Source organism: Ursus maritimus, unplaced genomic scaffold (assembly GCF_017311325.1).
Source record: "Ursus maritimus isolate PB19 unplaced genomic scaffold, ASM1731132v1 scaffold_10, whole genome shotgun sequence".
Lineage (NCBI taxonomy): Eukaryota > Metazoa > Chordata > Mammalia > Carnivora > Ursidae > Ursus > Ursus maritimus.
In genome coordinates this window covers 36,227,748-36,245,328 of record NW_024423344.1, presented here as the reverse complement: position 1 = coordinate 36,245,328, position 17,581 = coordinate 36,227,748, and the positions used below count along the sequence as shown (strand labels likewise).

At 35.8% G+C, this 17,581-nt stretch overlaps 1 protein-coding gene across 4 annotated transcripts in view; it reads right to left on the bottom strand.

Moving 5' to 3' along the window:
- Positions 1-17,581, bottom strand: part of TDRD3 (tudor domain containing 3) — a 163,835-nt gene that overhangs the window by 49,363 nt on the left and 96,891 nt on the right. For all 4 annotated transcript variants that reach the window (XM_040623391.1, XM_040623393.1, XM_040623397.1 and 1 more), the window contains 3 exons: positions 13,462-13,602; positions 9,106-9,262; positions 8,077-8,202 (listed from right to left, as the gene is read on the bottom strand). In XM_040623391.1, coding sequence (XP_040479325.1) covers positions 8,077-8,202; positions 9,106-9,262; positions 13,462-13,602 — 424 coding nt within the window. The remainder of the gene's footprint in view (positions 1-8,076; positions 8,203-9,105; positions 9,263-13,461; positions 13,603-17,581) is intronic.

Below are 17,581 nucleotides of genomic sequence, written 5' to 3'. Positions count from 1 at the left end.
ACACCTACCAACAATCAAAAGCCTGCAACTTCATGTCAATTACCCATCAAACCACCAATATTATATCTGCTAACATCTAATTATATTATTTACATCTGAATGTTATGCAGAATTTGAAGTTATGCAGTCATGTTAATCAAGTAAATGCTACTTCTCACAAAATTCACAGGAAATAGAATAATAGAACACTACAAAAATAGTGCATGTAGTATAGTCTGAATGTTTTTCTGCCATTGAAGAGATAATGGACCATTTTAGGCAAGGGGGTAGTGGGATCAAATTCATGTTTTTGTTTCATTTCGTTTTTTAAAGATTTTATTTATTTGAGAGCAAGAGAGATCACAAGCAGGGGGAAGGGTAGAGGGAGAAGCAGACCACGATATAGAGAATGGGATGATAAAGTTCTGCAAAGAGTCAGTGGAGCATTGATGAGCGCCTGGAGTAGGGAGGGTAGTAGGGGTGGAGATGAGGAGATGATGAGTGGAAGAGGCTGTTGCTGCTATTGCTAATCATGATGGTGGTGGTGGTGGTGGTAGAACAACCATTATACGGAGGCTTATGTGCCAAGCACTGTGCACTTTATGTGCATTATCTAATTTGATCTTCTCAACAACCCTACAACTTAGGTGCTGTTACTATTTTCCCATTTCCCAATGAAGATATTACAGTTTAAGAGGTTATGTAACTTGCCCAAAGACATACAACTGGTAAATACAAAAGCTGTGCCTGGGTGGCTCAGTCGGTTGAACGTCTGACTCTTGTTTTCAGCTCAGGTCATGATCTCGGGGTCATGAGATCAAGCCCGTGTTGGGCTCCATATTCAGCAGGGTGTCTGCTTGAAGATTCTCTCCCTCTGCCCCTCCCCCCATGTGTGAGTGCTCCCCTTTTTTCTCTAAAATAAACAAGTAAATCTTAAAAAAAAAAAAAGTTGTGAGTTAAGCTAGTAATAGAATAGTTTGTCTATTTATCTGTCCCAGAATCCTGTTCAATTCTCTCCTTTTGGTAATAGAATCCTGCTTTGAGGGGGAAGGTAGCTGTGGGAATTACTCTTTCCTCCTTACATATAATACTGATGAAATCAATTAAATCAATTAATCAATAAAGATGTCCTGTGCTTTCCTGACCAAGGGCTTTTCCTGACGAAGAAGGCCTTTTCCTGTCTGACTTTCCAGGTATGAGGACCATTTCCTTATTTCTGACAAATATTTTTTTATTACCTTTTATCTCATATTATGAATGGAGATTTGACACACCAACAGCTAGAGTGCTCATTTCTCCAAGTCTCTTTGGGCTTCTGTTCTAGCCACTCCACATACATGAATGCCAAAATCCCTATTAGGATTCTGTTGAGCTTGGGTAACCAATAATTATATGATGAAAGGTATTTATCTTTGCCCCCCAAAAATTTTCTTGCAAAACTGAGTCTTTTTACCTGCATATCTTTATATGTCATTATATGTTGGCCTTATGCTACACCTGGAGCTACCTAGGTCAATCATTGCTACCAAGTGGAGACACTCTGTCAACAAATAAAAATAGCGGAATGCAGAGACAAAAAGACTTTCCAGTTATTGAGCCAAAAAATTCCTTTTTTGCTTATTTGCATTTCTGTGGCTTATAACTTAAAGCAAACTAATTTAGAAGTTGGTGCCAGAAAACGGTGACACAAGTGACAGAATCTCAAATGTAAAACTTTTTAGCAAAGAAAGAGTGCAGGGTAGTGAACGTCTCCTCATCCCCTAACCGGAAGCTGGAACTCCTTACTGTGCATTTACACTGTAGCCTACTGTCTTGAACCTGAGACCACCTAACTAAGGAGCCTGATGCTTTAAGAGAACGTGGTACGAAAAGAAGGTTCTGGCTACTTCTTATGCCTTCAGTACACCCTACAAGAAAGAGACAAGTTGGCAAGTTTGAAAGTAGAAGGGACACAGATACAACTAGGTAAGAGGTGCTCCTCTCAATTATCACCAACAAGCCAAAAAGACAGAATCAAATAATCGGGCTTCTTGAGGAATTACAGAACTCTATGAACCATGAAACAAAGGAGGGAAAGGGAGATAAGAGTGGTCCTGGAAAGAGGAAGCTTGATCACCTATGACCATGTCCAACATTTATATATGTTGGATGAGTTCTTAGTTCCCATATTTATTTAATTTAAATCTTATTCTTCTCATAAAAATGTCTCTTTGAATTCTCTTCATATTTTTCTGTTTACTCTGCATATAACTAGGTTATATTCTTTATTCTGCTTTCTAAAATGTTGATGCAAAATATGAAGAAACATATAAAACTGATAACATATAATTTACAGAATAAACTACACAGAAAAAGGAATGGTAGATAAATATAAATGTAAGAGAGTTACTCTGTCCACTAGTCTCACAAGGCCCCTTGTTCCCCATTCAGAACAAATTAAGGTTATCCTGTTCTTATTTAGATTTAGAAAGTTAAAACAGTAAAGTTACTGTCTCACGGCATTCCTATCCCCATCCCTAGACAACCTAACTATCTTCCATACTAACAGAAACAATCAAACCTACTCTTTCTGCCTCAAGTTGAAATTTAAAATACATATTCCCAGTGGACATTGTTTTAAGTGGTAGATATGTATCACTGACGTGATATACTGATAAAGCATATGATGGAATAAAAATTGATTTTTGAAAGTTGGCTTAATAATCTAGCCACCAATTATAATATCTAGTCTGTAAAACCAAATTCAAAAAGAAAAATCTATATACAAGAGCCTTTTGGAACACAACCCTATCACATGCTGACCAATTAAATCTTCCCAAGTTGACATCAAGTCATTACATATCACAAAGAAACACTTTAATTAGTGATTACTCTCAGAGAATAATGTAATCCAACCTCATTTTTTTTCAGAATACTGATAAAAATGTCAACTAGAATTATGTTTGATTCCAATTTAAAGATACAACAAAAAAATTAATGTTAAGAGAAAATCTCTATGTGATGATCAATGATCTCTGATAGAAATTTTAAAAAATTAGAATAAAGAAATGATAGCACCCTTTTAGAGAAAATTATATGATATAATGTGAAGGTAAATGTGTTACTAACCTACCTTAAATTTGTCAGAAGTATATTCTTTTTTTTTTTTTAAAGATTTTATTTATTTATTTGACAGAGAGAGAGACAGCCAGCGAGAGAGGGAACACAAGCAGGGGGAGTGGGAGAGGAAGAAGCAGGCTCCCAGCAGAGGAGCCTGATGTGGGGCCCGATCCCAGAACGCCGGGATCACGCCCTGAGCCGAAGGCAGACGCCCAACGACTAAGCCACCCAGGCTCCCCATGTCAGAAGTATATTCTTAAAGGATGCATTTTTTTTTCCCAAGAAGCCTGACACATTACATAGAATCTGATATGATAATAACAAGTCCATCGAGGCCTACATTTACTCAGCTAAAAGATGATTTTCAGGGTACTCAAATTAAACAAAATCCTGAGACAGCTCATACGATACAAAACTTAGAAGCAAGAAAGATTTGATTATTCAACTAAATTAGAAACAAAAATGCAAAAACCCAAATATATGTATCACTGAATCATGACTATTTCTTTATAATCAATCTGAGACGTAACAGACCCACACAACGACACCAACGTTATGAACATTAAAATTATAAGATCCTACATTTTTTCATTAGCTGTCCATGAAGCATTTACCCATTAAATAGTATGGAGACTCCATCCTGAAAAGCCTCCTAAATTTTCCTTAGAAAAATGGTCAACATTTTCTACCATCAAGGAAGAGTTAATCTTAGAACTCAAGATTTATAGAACAGCGACCAAATTCTGAGAGAAGACCAAAGTGCAGATTCAATTTTATGAAAGTAAAAAGTTATTTTAGGCTTTATTTCCAATTTAGAAAACACATAAAATCATAAAATGAGCAGAAAAACAATTCAGTTGCTTGACTCATCCATTTATTTGCTATGAACCCCAGCTCACCTACGAAAGCTGCAGTAGGATTGAGTGGGTTATAAGAGAAAGAGAACAGTGAGGTTGGCAGCCACAGGCAAGCATTCACATCTTTCCTGTCACCTTCATTGTAACAGGACTGATTACATGAAGGCAGGGCCCCGGCAATATAAGAAACATCTATAAGCACAATAATCTTCAGTATATATACGTATCAATTTATTGTCCAGGTGTTTGTGGTCATGTGTGTTATCATCAATCTCTTATGAGTGATGTCAACATCATCAAAGAAAAAGTTTAGGGTCTAAAGAGCTGCTACTCACAGAATCAGCTTTTGGTCAAACATTTAAAGCAATGAAATGTTAAACCAACCAGTATTTTCAAGTCTGGTTAAAGTATTACCTAGCCATTCAAAATAATTTTTTGGTCTTATTTTGGCAATAAAACTTTGAAATAAAGGATTAAATATTATTAAAGATTACAGGCATACATTATTTCATTGCACTTCACAGGTATTACTTTTTTTTTTTTTAAATTGTAGGTTTGTGGCAACCTTCTGACCAGCAAGTCCACCAGCACCATTTTTCCAACAGCATTTGCTCACTTCATGTCTCTGTCTCACATTTTGGTAATTCTCACAATATTTCAAATTTATTCATTATTATTATATTTGTTACAGTGATCTGTGATCAGTGATTATGACTTTTTGAAAGCTCAGATAATGGTTAGCATTTTTTAGCAATAATGTTATTTTTTAATCAAGGTATGCACACTGTTTTTTAGACAAGCAATTGCACATTTCATAGTCTACAGTATAGTGTAAACATAACTTTTGTATGCATTGAAAAACCAAAAAAAATTTTGACCCACTTTATTGCACTATAAGCTTTACAGTGGCAGTCTGGAATTGAACCTGTGATGTCTCCAAGGAATGCCTGGAGAAATATATACCATGTCTGATTGCTGTATTCGAAACTGCTTCTGCTTAGTCTTTATATTTTGTTCAATGTTGTTTACACTTAGTAAATGACAAAATCCTTTTTAATAAGTATTTCTATTCCCTTTAATTTGTGGTTTCTTCTGTCTCACAAACTAGACAGTAAGCTTCTTTGGGGCAAGAGCTACAAGATCCCTATATTTCCCTGAATGTTTAGAAAGAGCTATTTTATTATATCCTGTATCCCCACCACTAGCCATAGACCTGGTACAAATAAATACTACGTAAAAGACATTTACAGAATGAAGAATTCCTCGTAACCCATAGAATGCAGTTTCGCTTCAGTCTCATCCCATTTTCCACCTTGCAGACAGAGAAAAAAACATTTGTTTTTCATGAAAGCACCAAACTTCATCGCTTTCATGCCAAAAACCCTTTTACGGCTTTGCACTGCCATCTAGATAAAATAAAAATCCCTTAGGACAAAATTCTCTTTATCTGTCCCCAGCTTACCACTTCTATCTCCGGCCTTCTATCCCCACCTCTCCCACACTGTCCCAAAGACCGGGAACTGCTGTTCTGCTGCCTCCAAGCCTGGGCACCCGGAGCTCCCTCTACTTGGACTGCCCTTGATCCAACATTGCTCCGCGGACCTGTCTAAAATGCTACGTCCTCCAAGAAGCGTTCTGCCCATCTCCCATCTTTTCTAGCTGGCTTGCCCTCACAGTACTTCTAGGAAAGAAAGAAAATTTTGCTCCTCTGAGAATAGTGGTCACCAAATATGATAGAAAACTTAAAAAGGGCACCTGGGTGGCCTTGTTGGCTAAGCGTGCGACCCTTGATTTTGGCTCAAGTCATGATCTCAGGGTCGTGAGACCGAGCCGTAATAGGGCTCTGCAGTGGGTGTGAAGCCTGCTTGAGATTTCTCCCTCTTCCTCTGCCCCCTTCCCTACTTGTGCTCTTTCTCTCTTCAAAAAAAAACAAAAACTAATATAAGTTGGAGGGGATGATTTCTGATGTTAGGATGATTGCAGAAACATGTGATTTGGGATCAAATTTAAGAGGCTGTACTGTACAAATATTAGAAATATCTAATTTCTTGAATTTAGTAATTTATGAAGGTCATAGATTATATTCCCTGTAATCCCTGTAAAAACCAGGGATCTGGAATATTATTACATATATTACATAATGTCCATATTTTTCTCACATTCTAGCAGATCCCACGTCATGTCTGTAAGAGTGACATAAACAAATCATATCTACTAAAACAATGGCCTGTATTACCATACGTGTTCAGAAATTTCTGTCTCCTCAGAAGCATATCTCTCTAACACTGATATTTGTTATTTAGTGTAGTATTTATGTCATGTATCTTAACTTTGACACCTTTTTCCAAATGGAATGCTAATACTATTTAATTTTGTTGGAATAGAGTATGTTCCGTGAGAACTGAAGCATTATAGGTACACAGATCACCATAAAATTACCATTCTTAGTCTCAACCTCATTATGCAAGAGTCAAAACCAAATGTACGGAAGCAGAAGGATAAAAGAAAATCACAGAAGTTCGGACTGGGAGAGTATAAAGGAAGTTGTGACAAAAATATCAGGAAGTCAGAGATTTGAAGAAGCAGTAGAGATTCTCTTGCTTGCTTTATAGAAGCAAACAAACATGTTGTGACCTGCCTATGGAGGGGGTCAGGTGGCAAGAACTCAACAACTTCCAGGAGCTCAAAGCACTTCGCAGGCAACATCAAGCAAGAAAATGTGGACTTTGATCTTAATCCACAACGAACTAAATTTTGCTAACAGCCAGTGAGTGTACGAGAGGACCTCAAGCCTCAGCTAAGATCATAGCCCCGGCTGAAATCTCAAGCAAAGGCCCCAACTAAGTTTGCCTAGACTCCTGACCCACAGGAACTATGAGATAATAAATTTGCATTGTTTTAAGCCACTAACTTTGTGGTAATTTATTAAACAGCATGGAAAACCAACACATTATGCTTTATAACCAAGAAAATATTGCTGTTATATGTGTCTGCTTACAAGTCTCATCTATATCAAACATTTTTTTTTCAAAACACACTGCCTTTTCTATATAATCTAACAATGAGCTTCCATTTTTATGAAATCTGGACACTTCAAATTTGTTATCAAAGCATTTTTATCTCCAAGCTTTCATTTAATTAAAAATATGTCTGAAAAGAGAAAACTGAATTTAAAAGTGTATTTCCCTAACTTTTGGGAACCATATTTTATTTTATTTTTGTGTGTGTGGGGGGGGTGGTGGTGGAGGAAGGGGCAGAGGGAGAGGGAGACAGAGGATCTTAAGCAGGCTTCATGCCCAGCACATGACCTGAGCCAAAATCAAGAGTTGGATGCTTAACTGACTGAGCCACCCATGTGCCCCTGGAATCATATTTTAAAAACATACTATTTTAGAAAATATTTACTATATCCTAGGCTTGGAAAAAAGTTATACATTTAACATACTTATTTATCTTTTCAGTATTTACGTTAATCCTAAAATATATCATGTTAAGGAATAAATCATATTGTGAGAGCATATTGACTCACTGTGTGAATATTTTCACGTGATATATAATATGTGGAGAAAAAAGAGAGAGATGATTCACAGGGAAAACGTCCTATAAGATTATATAATAATAAATTCTCCACCATAATGATCTGTTTTCATAGCTAAATCTGTCATCTAGTGAAGCTGGGGGTAAGAGTTTGGTGAGATCTCCCATCATACAGTTAGAGGGCAAAATAAGCTACCTTTTAGTATTTTCAGAATGTAACAATTCAAATTTTGTTCTGTGCTTCTGTCAAACAGGAAATTTGTAACTAAAATTTTTAACACCCAGAATAGAGGTTTCTACTGTCAGTTGCTTTATTAACCTTTTTTTGTACAATTCCAAATAAAGTTTGGTCTTTTAAAAAGAAATCTACTTTAAGTTAACCTACCTTCAGTGGTGCCTGGGTGGCTCAGTCATTAAGCGTCTGCCTTCGGCTCAGGTCATGATCCCAAGGGTCCTGGGACCGAGCCCCGCATCAGGCTCCCTGCTCAAGCAGGAAACCTGCTTCTCCCTCTCCCACTCCCCCTGCTTGTGTTCCCTCTCTCGCTGTCTCTCTCTCTCTGTCAAATAAATAAATAAAATATTTAAAAAAAAAAAGTTAACTTACCTTCCACACTCAGTGTCCCCATTTTAGACTCCAGGAAATCAAATAGTGTGCTTGGTGCTGATGGCCTTGCATTTCCCAGTTCCTCTTCTTCTTCAGATCTTATTCTCCCCCTGCCTTTTCCTTTACCTTAAGAAATAAAGCAAGACATATTTATTGTACATGCAAAACAAAAGGAGAAAACACACTAAAATATAATCCTGTCACCTTAAGTTTGATTTTGTATTTCTTTTCATATTTTTCCATATATTCTACATCTTTTAAATAAAAAAGTTTTTATTTTATTTTATTTATTTTATTTTATTTTTTTAAAATATTTTATTTATTTATTTGACAGAGACAGAGACAGCCAGCGAGAGAGGGAACACAAGCAGGGCGAGTGGGAGAGGAAGAAGCAGGCTCATAGCGGAGGAGCCTGATGTGGGGCTCGATCCCAGAACGCCGGGATCATGCCCTGAGCCGAAGGCAGACGCTTAACCGCTGTGCCACCCAGGCGCCCCAATAAAAAAGTTTTTAAATGATTATATTAACTAGCACCTTTAGTCCTCTAAATGATCTACTTGGAAATTTGAATTTGTTCATGTAAATTATCTTTTGAGAGAAAAAAATCATTTTTATAAAATTTTTCTTTAACCACTTATCCTTTAAAAGAACATAGGATTAAGGCTTGAATGACTAAAGAATAACACTAAGTAAAAGTCATGTGCTTGTTAATTTAAAAAAGTTTGCAGACTAGTCATTTATACAAGGGGCACGGTTCTAGAAATAATGACTAGAAGTACTCACTTCATATCATATTTTCTCTACTGCTTGTAACAACCTGGTTAAATAAGGTATTACTAGACCTACTTTACAAAAAGATGAAGATAAACAGACTTGGAGTAACTTGAACAAGTCTCCATGGTTCCAAAATTGGTGCTCCATCCACTTACCACAAATAGAAATGAATTTATAGCCCCCCCCTCCCCCGCAACAAAACCCCAGCCCGAAAAGCAAACAATACTATCTGGCACTTTGCTTAATGAAGTCTACCTCTCAGAGGTGGTCCTGTAACAGGTTTGTGTTTATTGCTGTTAAGAAGTACATTCAGTGCTGCTTCTAAGTTGTTGCCATTATCCATAAGAGCTTGCCTTGATGCTTCTTTACTGAAGCCCATTTCTGTTATATGTTTCAGAGCCTTCTCATCAACCTGTAAGAAATTAAGAGCAAAGCTGTGCTGATGGCCATAATAAGCAAGGCATAAGTTTTTAACTACACACTGTTTTTTAACTAAAGATTACACCTCCTGCTTATGGAAAAAATGTCATACTAATACAACATTCACTTGCTGCTTTTTCATACCAACAGTCAAGAAAAAATCTGTATGATACGCGGGGTTGTGCCTCTAATACTCTGACTTCACAACTACCATTACAAATGCAAGAAAGAAAGAAAGAAAGAAAGCAGAAAAGAAGAAAAGAAAAGAAAAAGAAAGAGAGAGAAGGAAGGAAGGAGGGAAGGAAATTTTAAGTGTCAGAATAAAGCTTCTGAAAATAATACAGTGAAGACTATATATCCTCAAAAGTCAATGTAATTATAAATATAGCACTTCTCCAAAACTGCAAAGTATAAAATGAAGTTAACAAAATGGTACTATCTTAGTAGCTTTATTTTTTTTTAACTCTGTTCAGTATTCTTTCTATACTCATTAGCACCACTATCTACGGTGCTTTGGTGTACCTCAAACAGGAAAATCTACTTCATAAACACCAGAACCCAAAATCTCCTTGAAAAATCTAGAGTTGAGTAGAATTCAAAAACCTTTTAAGTAATACAAACATATCCCATAAAGAAATTTCTTGAACCACTGCCAGCTGAGGAATATATAACTAACGTGTACGTCTAAGAGTGAAGATTGATAGGCTTTAAGATAGCATATACATCGTCTGCATGTTGCAGACAGCCACTCTGATACCTGTGTAGACAATGATAAAAGCACAATACTTTTCTCCAAATCATGACTGCATCCTTCCAAACACAAAAACCTTTCTAAACACAGTAGCTATTACCAGTAGATCAGAGTTGACATGTAAGAGAAAATCTAGATCTCTACTATGCAATTGCTAAAGTCAACACAGAAAGGACTGGACATCAAAACTAAAATGCATCTTTCCTATTCAAAAACTTAAATGAATGTAAAAAAATATAATCAAACTTTCTAAAACTTTTCTCTTCCCCAATTATCTCTCAAATAAATACCTAATGAAGAATATTGTTCCATACATAGAACTTGATAAAAAAATATAAAAAATCAATTAATACCTGATCTTGGTATAATTTATTCTACCTTCCTTGAAGATGTGATTTGCAGTGAACCAAACTCTCAATCAAGGTATTGGCAGGGCCATGCTCTCTCTGGGAGCTCTAGGGAAGAACTCTGTTTGCCTCTTCTAACTTCTGTTGTTTGCTGGCAACCCTTGGCATTTCTTGGCTTGTAGATGTACTCTAGTCACATGGCCATCTTCTCACTGCATATCTGCTGCTCACCTGCCCTCTGTTTATATCAGTCTCTCTGTCTACATTTCCCCTCTTTATAAGAATAGTCATATTGAATTAGGGCCCACCTTCTTTACTTGATACCTCTGTAAAGACCCTATTTCCAAATGAAGTCACATTTTAAGGTACTGGTGGTTAGGACTTCAACACATCTGGGAAGGTACAATTCAACCTATAATACTATCTATTATTAAAAATTATTTTAAGGACCTATTGCCTGACATTCCAATCAAGTCTTCCTTAAATTGCTGGAAGTAAGGAACTGAAAACTGTCCAACATGCAAAAAAATTTGGTACTTAGTCATTAGAACAATTGATGTACATTCATATTTACACTGGTATTTCAAATTGTCCTTTTGATGGTCTCCTTCAGTTTTGAATAATAGCTTTGCTGGACATATAATTCTTGGTTAACAGGTTTTTTGTTTTTGTTTTTCCTTTCAGTACTTTCAAGGTATCACCTCACTGATTTCTTACTTTCATAGTTTCTGATCAGATATTGGTCATATATCTTACTCAGGATCCCTTGAATTTGATGAGGTGTTCCTCTCTCACAGCTTTCAAGATTTCTCTGTCTTTAGCTTTCAACAACTTGATTATAATGCGTCTTGGTGTGTCTCTCTCTGTAAGTTTATCCTACTGGAGTTCACTTAACTTCTTGGATTTACAGATTCATAATTTCATCAAATTTGGGAATTTGGGGTCGTTGTTACTTCAGGTAATTTTTCTGTTCCTGTCTCTTTTCTTATTGGGATTCCCATACACAATGTGCATGTTGGTATGTTTGATGGTACCCCATAAGTCCCTTATCCTCTATTTTTCTTCACTCTTCTCTCCTTCTGCATCTTAGACCTGATAATTTCAATGCCCTACATTAAAGTGCACCAATTCTTTCCCTTGCCTGTTCCAGTCTGATGTTGAATCTGCTAATTAAATGTTTTATATCAGGTACTGTATTTTTCTGCTTCAGAAATCCTATTTGGCTTCTTTTTTATAATTTCTTTTTTTTTCTTATTATGTTCAGTTAGCCAACATATAGTACATCATTAGTTTTTGAGGTAGTGTTCAATGATTCATTAGTTGCATATAACAACCAGTGCTCATATTCCCTAGTTGTTCATATACTGTTTTCTTGATTTCTTCTAGTTCTTTGGAATGGTTCCCTTCAGACCTTTGAGCATATTTAAGATAGTTTAAGTCTTTGTTTAGTAAGTCCAATGTCTGGGCTTCTTCAGGGATGTTTTCTGTCAATTTCTTTTTTTCCTATGAATGGGTCATACTTTGCTGTTTTTTGATATGCTTTGTAATTTTTTTTGTTGTTGAGAACTGGACATTTCGAAAACTATAATGGCAGTAATTTTGGAAATCAGATTCTCCCTCCTCCTCAGGGACTGCTGTTGTTACTAGATGAAAGCTGCCACTGTAAGTTTGTTTAGTGACCTTTCCAAACTTTCTTTGCAAGGATTATATTCCTTGTGGTATAGCATCACTGACGTCTCTGTTCCATTATCCCCATGGTCAGCCAGTAACCAGCCTCTTTCTTCATCACTTATTATTCTGGATGCTCAAGTGTCTGACTCTCAGGCTCCTGACTTCTAAAATAGTTGTTTCAAAGAGTACTTGCCAGCTCAACAGTTGTTTGGGTGGCAGAGCCAATTCCTGGATTCTCTACTCCACCATCTTTCTGATATCATTCTCTTCATGCGTTTAATCCTTACCACAACCCCAAACTGCTGGTCTCTGATGGTCTATGGCAAGACATTCCCAGAGAAGTATTCTCAATTTACTGAAGTTTGAAGGCTTCTTTAGTTAGGGACCATATTTTTTCAGCTTACTATATCTACTCTAAACTGAAAACTGACTTTTTTAAAAGAATGAAATGGTCATATGTTCAAGGGAGAGACAGCCTGGCCCACAGTTATAAACCCATTCTTCTTGGCCAATGACTGATTTAGAAGGGGACATGTGACCTAGCTCTAGTCAATAACACATAAATGGAATTTTCTGGAGATTTCAGAAAATATTTTCATATATGATAAAATAGACTTACACCCTTTCCTTCCTGCCTTTGAACTTTTTGTGTGAAGATTTAATACACAGAGAATCCTGTAACCCTGAGAAGAAAGCCAAAAAATCACAGAGATGCCCATCAGAGCTCCAACATTGTTACTGCTGAATTTATCAACCTTTGTAACCATCTACTTCTGAGTTTCTAGTTATGTGAAATAATAAATCCCTATTATTTAAGCCAGTCTTAGTATTCTGTACTCTACAGATAAAATCATCTAAAGTCATTCAATTTCTAAAGGCAGAGGAAAATGAATTCTTGTCAGTTCCCTTATATCTGAGGACACTGCAGAATATCAGAAATAACTTTGACTCCTACCATTTATCTAAAAAATCCAGGTATATTTTGCAAATGAGACCATAATACACATGTACTTGTTCTAACATATTTTTCCCAAAGAGTGAAGCAAAAGAAAACAAAATTACTTTAGACAAAATTTGAGAAAAATGGGGGGAAGGGAAGAGATGTTCCTGATGCATCATCTTATAGAATATACTCTCTATTAAATGTCCTCTATTTAATTTGATGGCTTTTTACCAATCTGTTCCAAAATATGCTATTTGGACATTAGAAATTTAAGTAAAATGGAGGTTTTGAGTAAATCATCTTTCAATTAATCCAAATTTTCCAAAAGTTAACTATAATCCTTAACGAAAGCCTTCTTAGAATTGTGAATTCTATCCATAATACACTGAACAAAGCCAGTAGTGGTTACAAGGAAGAACATAAAAATCATCAAGGCAAGGAAGAACACATTAATTTTGTGGCTGATTCTTTAGCCTTACCAGTTCTCTATAGACACCTTCATGTTTCCCCTCAGATTTGGTTGACTTTTCTTTTTGTAAAATTTCTCTATTTCGGTTACCAGCAGCACTCATGTTGAGATTACTTCTAGCACCACCACCACCTCCTCCAAATGTCTTGGTCTTTTGATAAGAGAAAAACAAAACAGATGTAAGTAAATAACATTTAAAAATAGCTCTTAAGACTAACCTGCAACTAAAAACACCTAGTAAAACTGAAGCAACTAAAAGCTTCTTGATTATGTTTTACATGAAAAAAATGAAATGTTAACTAATCCTTTTTAAACAAATATCTACTGGCCACAATCTCTTCTTTCTACAAGTCCAGGTGAAGCAATACAAAAAGTACATTAATTTAAATCTTTAAGTCTTCTAGGCAAGTCATCAGAATAAACTTAAGTAGACAACAATATAGAAAATAAAATGGTACCAGCATCACGGAGATCAGGTGTTAAAATAATTCTCGGGTACGATACTTTACTGATATCATAAGACCTGGGTTACATAGCAAGTCTATCTTTAGCAAGGCACTAAACATGTCTAGGAATCAGTTACATTATATCTGTGATCCAGTAATATGATTATATAATCTTTTTAAGATTTTATTTATTTGAGACAGAGACTGAGAGAGAGTAAGGGGAGGGACAGAGGGACAAGCAGACCCCCCGCTGAGCAGGGAGCCTGAAGCGGGGCTCAATCCCAGGATCCTGAGATCATAAACCAAGCTGAAGTCATGTGCTTCTGAGCCCCCCAGGTGCCCCTGATTATATGATCTTAAAAAGTAAACAAATAATATGAATTTTAACACTGGATTAAAACTCTCATTACTAATTTATTTTTACATTAATTACATAATATGCCATCTTACCAACTATGTATAGAAACTCTAAAGTCCATTATTTCTTATTTTGCATGACTTATTAGAATAACTATGTTTAATCACATTTGAAAATCTGATTTGATCTCATTTTTATCAAAACTATTGTGAAAAGACTAGAATGTAAAGAATATTAGTTTGGAAAGATACAAAATCATGACTGAAAAGCAACCCATTGCTGTTACTTGTACAATATTAAATTACACATCTGGTTATACAATATCTTTATAGTTCTAATAGATCTAATAAAAAAGGAAGAAGTGAACACTTGCTTTTTATTACTGATAATAGTTTTACATGTGTTTTAAAATTATGACAGTAAGAACACATACCTAGATATAAATTTATATAACACTGGGAAATTATTTTGAATCAGATGAAAATATAAAGAAACAGAACATGAAAAATAGAAAAATGATATAAGCATTAACCAGACAACGTATTAAATATTGATTAAGCAGTTGATGCACCGCAATATTTAAATTTTATTTAAACCAAAATTAAAACCACATTTTCAAAGACCAAAAGTGTATAACGAGATTCATTCATTTTCTTTTTGTTTTATGTAATAGATTTGGAATGTCTTGACGGTCATCACTTTAAAAGTCATAAAGAAAAAAATAAGTTTATATTATTGTGATATAAAGTTTATTAGACTGGGAGACAGTGTGATATAGTTAAGAAAACAGGCTTTGGAACTTGACAAGACTGGGACTATATCTTAGCTCAGCCACTTCCTAGCTCCTGCCTTCAGGCAAGTTACTTTTACTTCCTACAAGACAGGTTTCTCACTCTTAAAACAGGGATCAGAAAACCTACCTAATTGGGGCACTGTAAGAATTAAATGACATCAACAACACAAAGTGATCAATTTAGTAACTGGCACATAGTAAACATTCACAATCCATGGCAACATTAACTGTTCTGTTTAATATATTAAAATATAGTTACCTGAGAACTCGGGACACTGATGTGTTCCAAATTAAATATATTTCTGGAATTTAAATTCCGTAACTCCAAAAGTACTTTTTCTTTTGGTACTAGTGAAACAGTCCCATCTTCTGGATGCTTTTCTTTATTGTTTTCTTTCCATTTTTATGGATTAAACAATAGGATAAATTTTCAGAATTGCTTTTCACTGTTTTATAACAGTTGCCACTCACTAAACATACAAATATCTAGAAACAACACAACTTAAACACCACCCATAAGATAAATGGTGTCCTTTATGAGTGACACCACCTTGTCCATACTGTACAATTTAGGAATCTGTGAAATCATCATGACCATGAAACTCAAGTGGGCCCTTAAGGCTCCCTAGCAATCTTATTATATTTCCCTAGCCCATCCACCCTCCCAGTCTTCTAGACCACTACTTTACATATTCCCCTTACTCCTCAACCTCCAACATCTTCTCCTCCATTGTTACTATTGATCTTGCTTACTTCCTCACTGAAAAAACTGAAATAATCATTACAGAACTTGAACAGATTTTCACCACATCAACCCACCCATTGATATCTTCATACTCACTTTTCCCTTAGCACTGTATATTTTATCTTACTACCATCCCCATGAATGTCTAGAGGAATCTAGAGGAAATGAATTCCTCAACTCTACACTATTTCTCAGACCACATCTTATATGATCTTTCAACAGCTTTTGACGAGTTCAATACCCCTTTCTCCATGATGCAATTTCTGCATTCTTTTGTTTTGATCCTACCTTTCTGGTTGCACCTTGGTTGGTTCAACCTCTTTCATACAACCTCTAGTGCTACAGTGTTCATTCGTTACCCCTTTCTCTTCCCTTCACCACTCATTTGGTGATCTCGTTTGGCCTCATGATTTTCAAAAGGCATCCATATATGTCTACAACTTCCAAATGCGTATCTCTTCCAAAGCTCACTTTTTCAATTATACTCTTCTGTCTCCCTGCCTATGAAGCCACATGGATGTCTAACAGGCACACTTCAACATTAATATGTTCAAAACCGAATACCAAATCTTTATCGTCAAACCCGTTCCACCATGGTCTTCTCCAATTCAAAGTAAGCAACTCTTACCTGCCAACTTTTTAGGGCAAAACCCTTGGAATTATTCATGACACTTCTTCTCATGTACCACATTCAATCTCTCAGAAATCGTGATAGCCCTACTTTAAAAATTCCAGAATCTGAGCACTTGGCACCATCTATACAGCTGCCATCATCATCCTGGCTACCATTATTTTTCCCTCCCTGGATTACTTTAATAATTTCCTAACTCGTCTGATTCAATTTTCTTCTCTAAAATCTACTCTGAACCTAGCAGCCAGAATTAGCTTTTTAAAGTTGATGTTACTGCTGTGCTGAAAACCTCTAAAGGCTCTCATTTCTCTCTGAATAAAGGTCAGTGTTTCTAACATGACTTACAGAGACCTACATAAGCTGACCTCCATCATCACTCTTGACTTTCTATTCTACTTCTTGTCCCTTTGTTCTCTCTGCTTCCACTGGCTACCTTCCTATTCCTTGAATATATAGTCCTGCTTTAGAACCTTTGCAAGGGCTTTTTTTACCTCACGTAACCATATAGCTAATTCTCTTATTTCCTTCAAGTCCTGGCTCAAATCTCATCATCCTGAGACCTAATCAAATTACTATATTTAAAACTGAAATTTGCAACTTACCTATTTAGCATGTTTATATTAGTGTCCTCACTAGAATATAAACTACACAAAAATTTAAAAGAATTTTCAATTTCTGACCATCCCATTTTAAAGTGCACCTCATCCCCAACTGGCACTCCCGACTCCCCAACCTACTCTACTTTTTTTTCTTCCTATAGCACTTAACCAACATCTAACCTACTATATAACTAACTTAAACAGTGTGTTAATAGTTTGTCTCCTTTACTAAAATATACGCTTGATATGGGCAGGGATCTTTTGTCTATTTTGTTCATTGATTTAACCTAAGCATTTAAAACACTCCCTAGGGGGCGCCTGGATGGCTCAGTTGGTTGAGCATCCAACTCTTCATTTCAGCACAGGTCATGATCTCAAGGTTAGCTAAACTTCTAATGAATAAAGTTTTCAATCTCACTGATAAGAAAAGTCTGTCTAAGCAACAAATTCATGAACAAAAATTTCTTATCAAAGTCTAAAATCAAGAAATAACTAGAGAAAACACCTATTTCAAATAAGCAAGAAAGTTTAAATAATTAAAAGAAAACCATCTGGCTG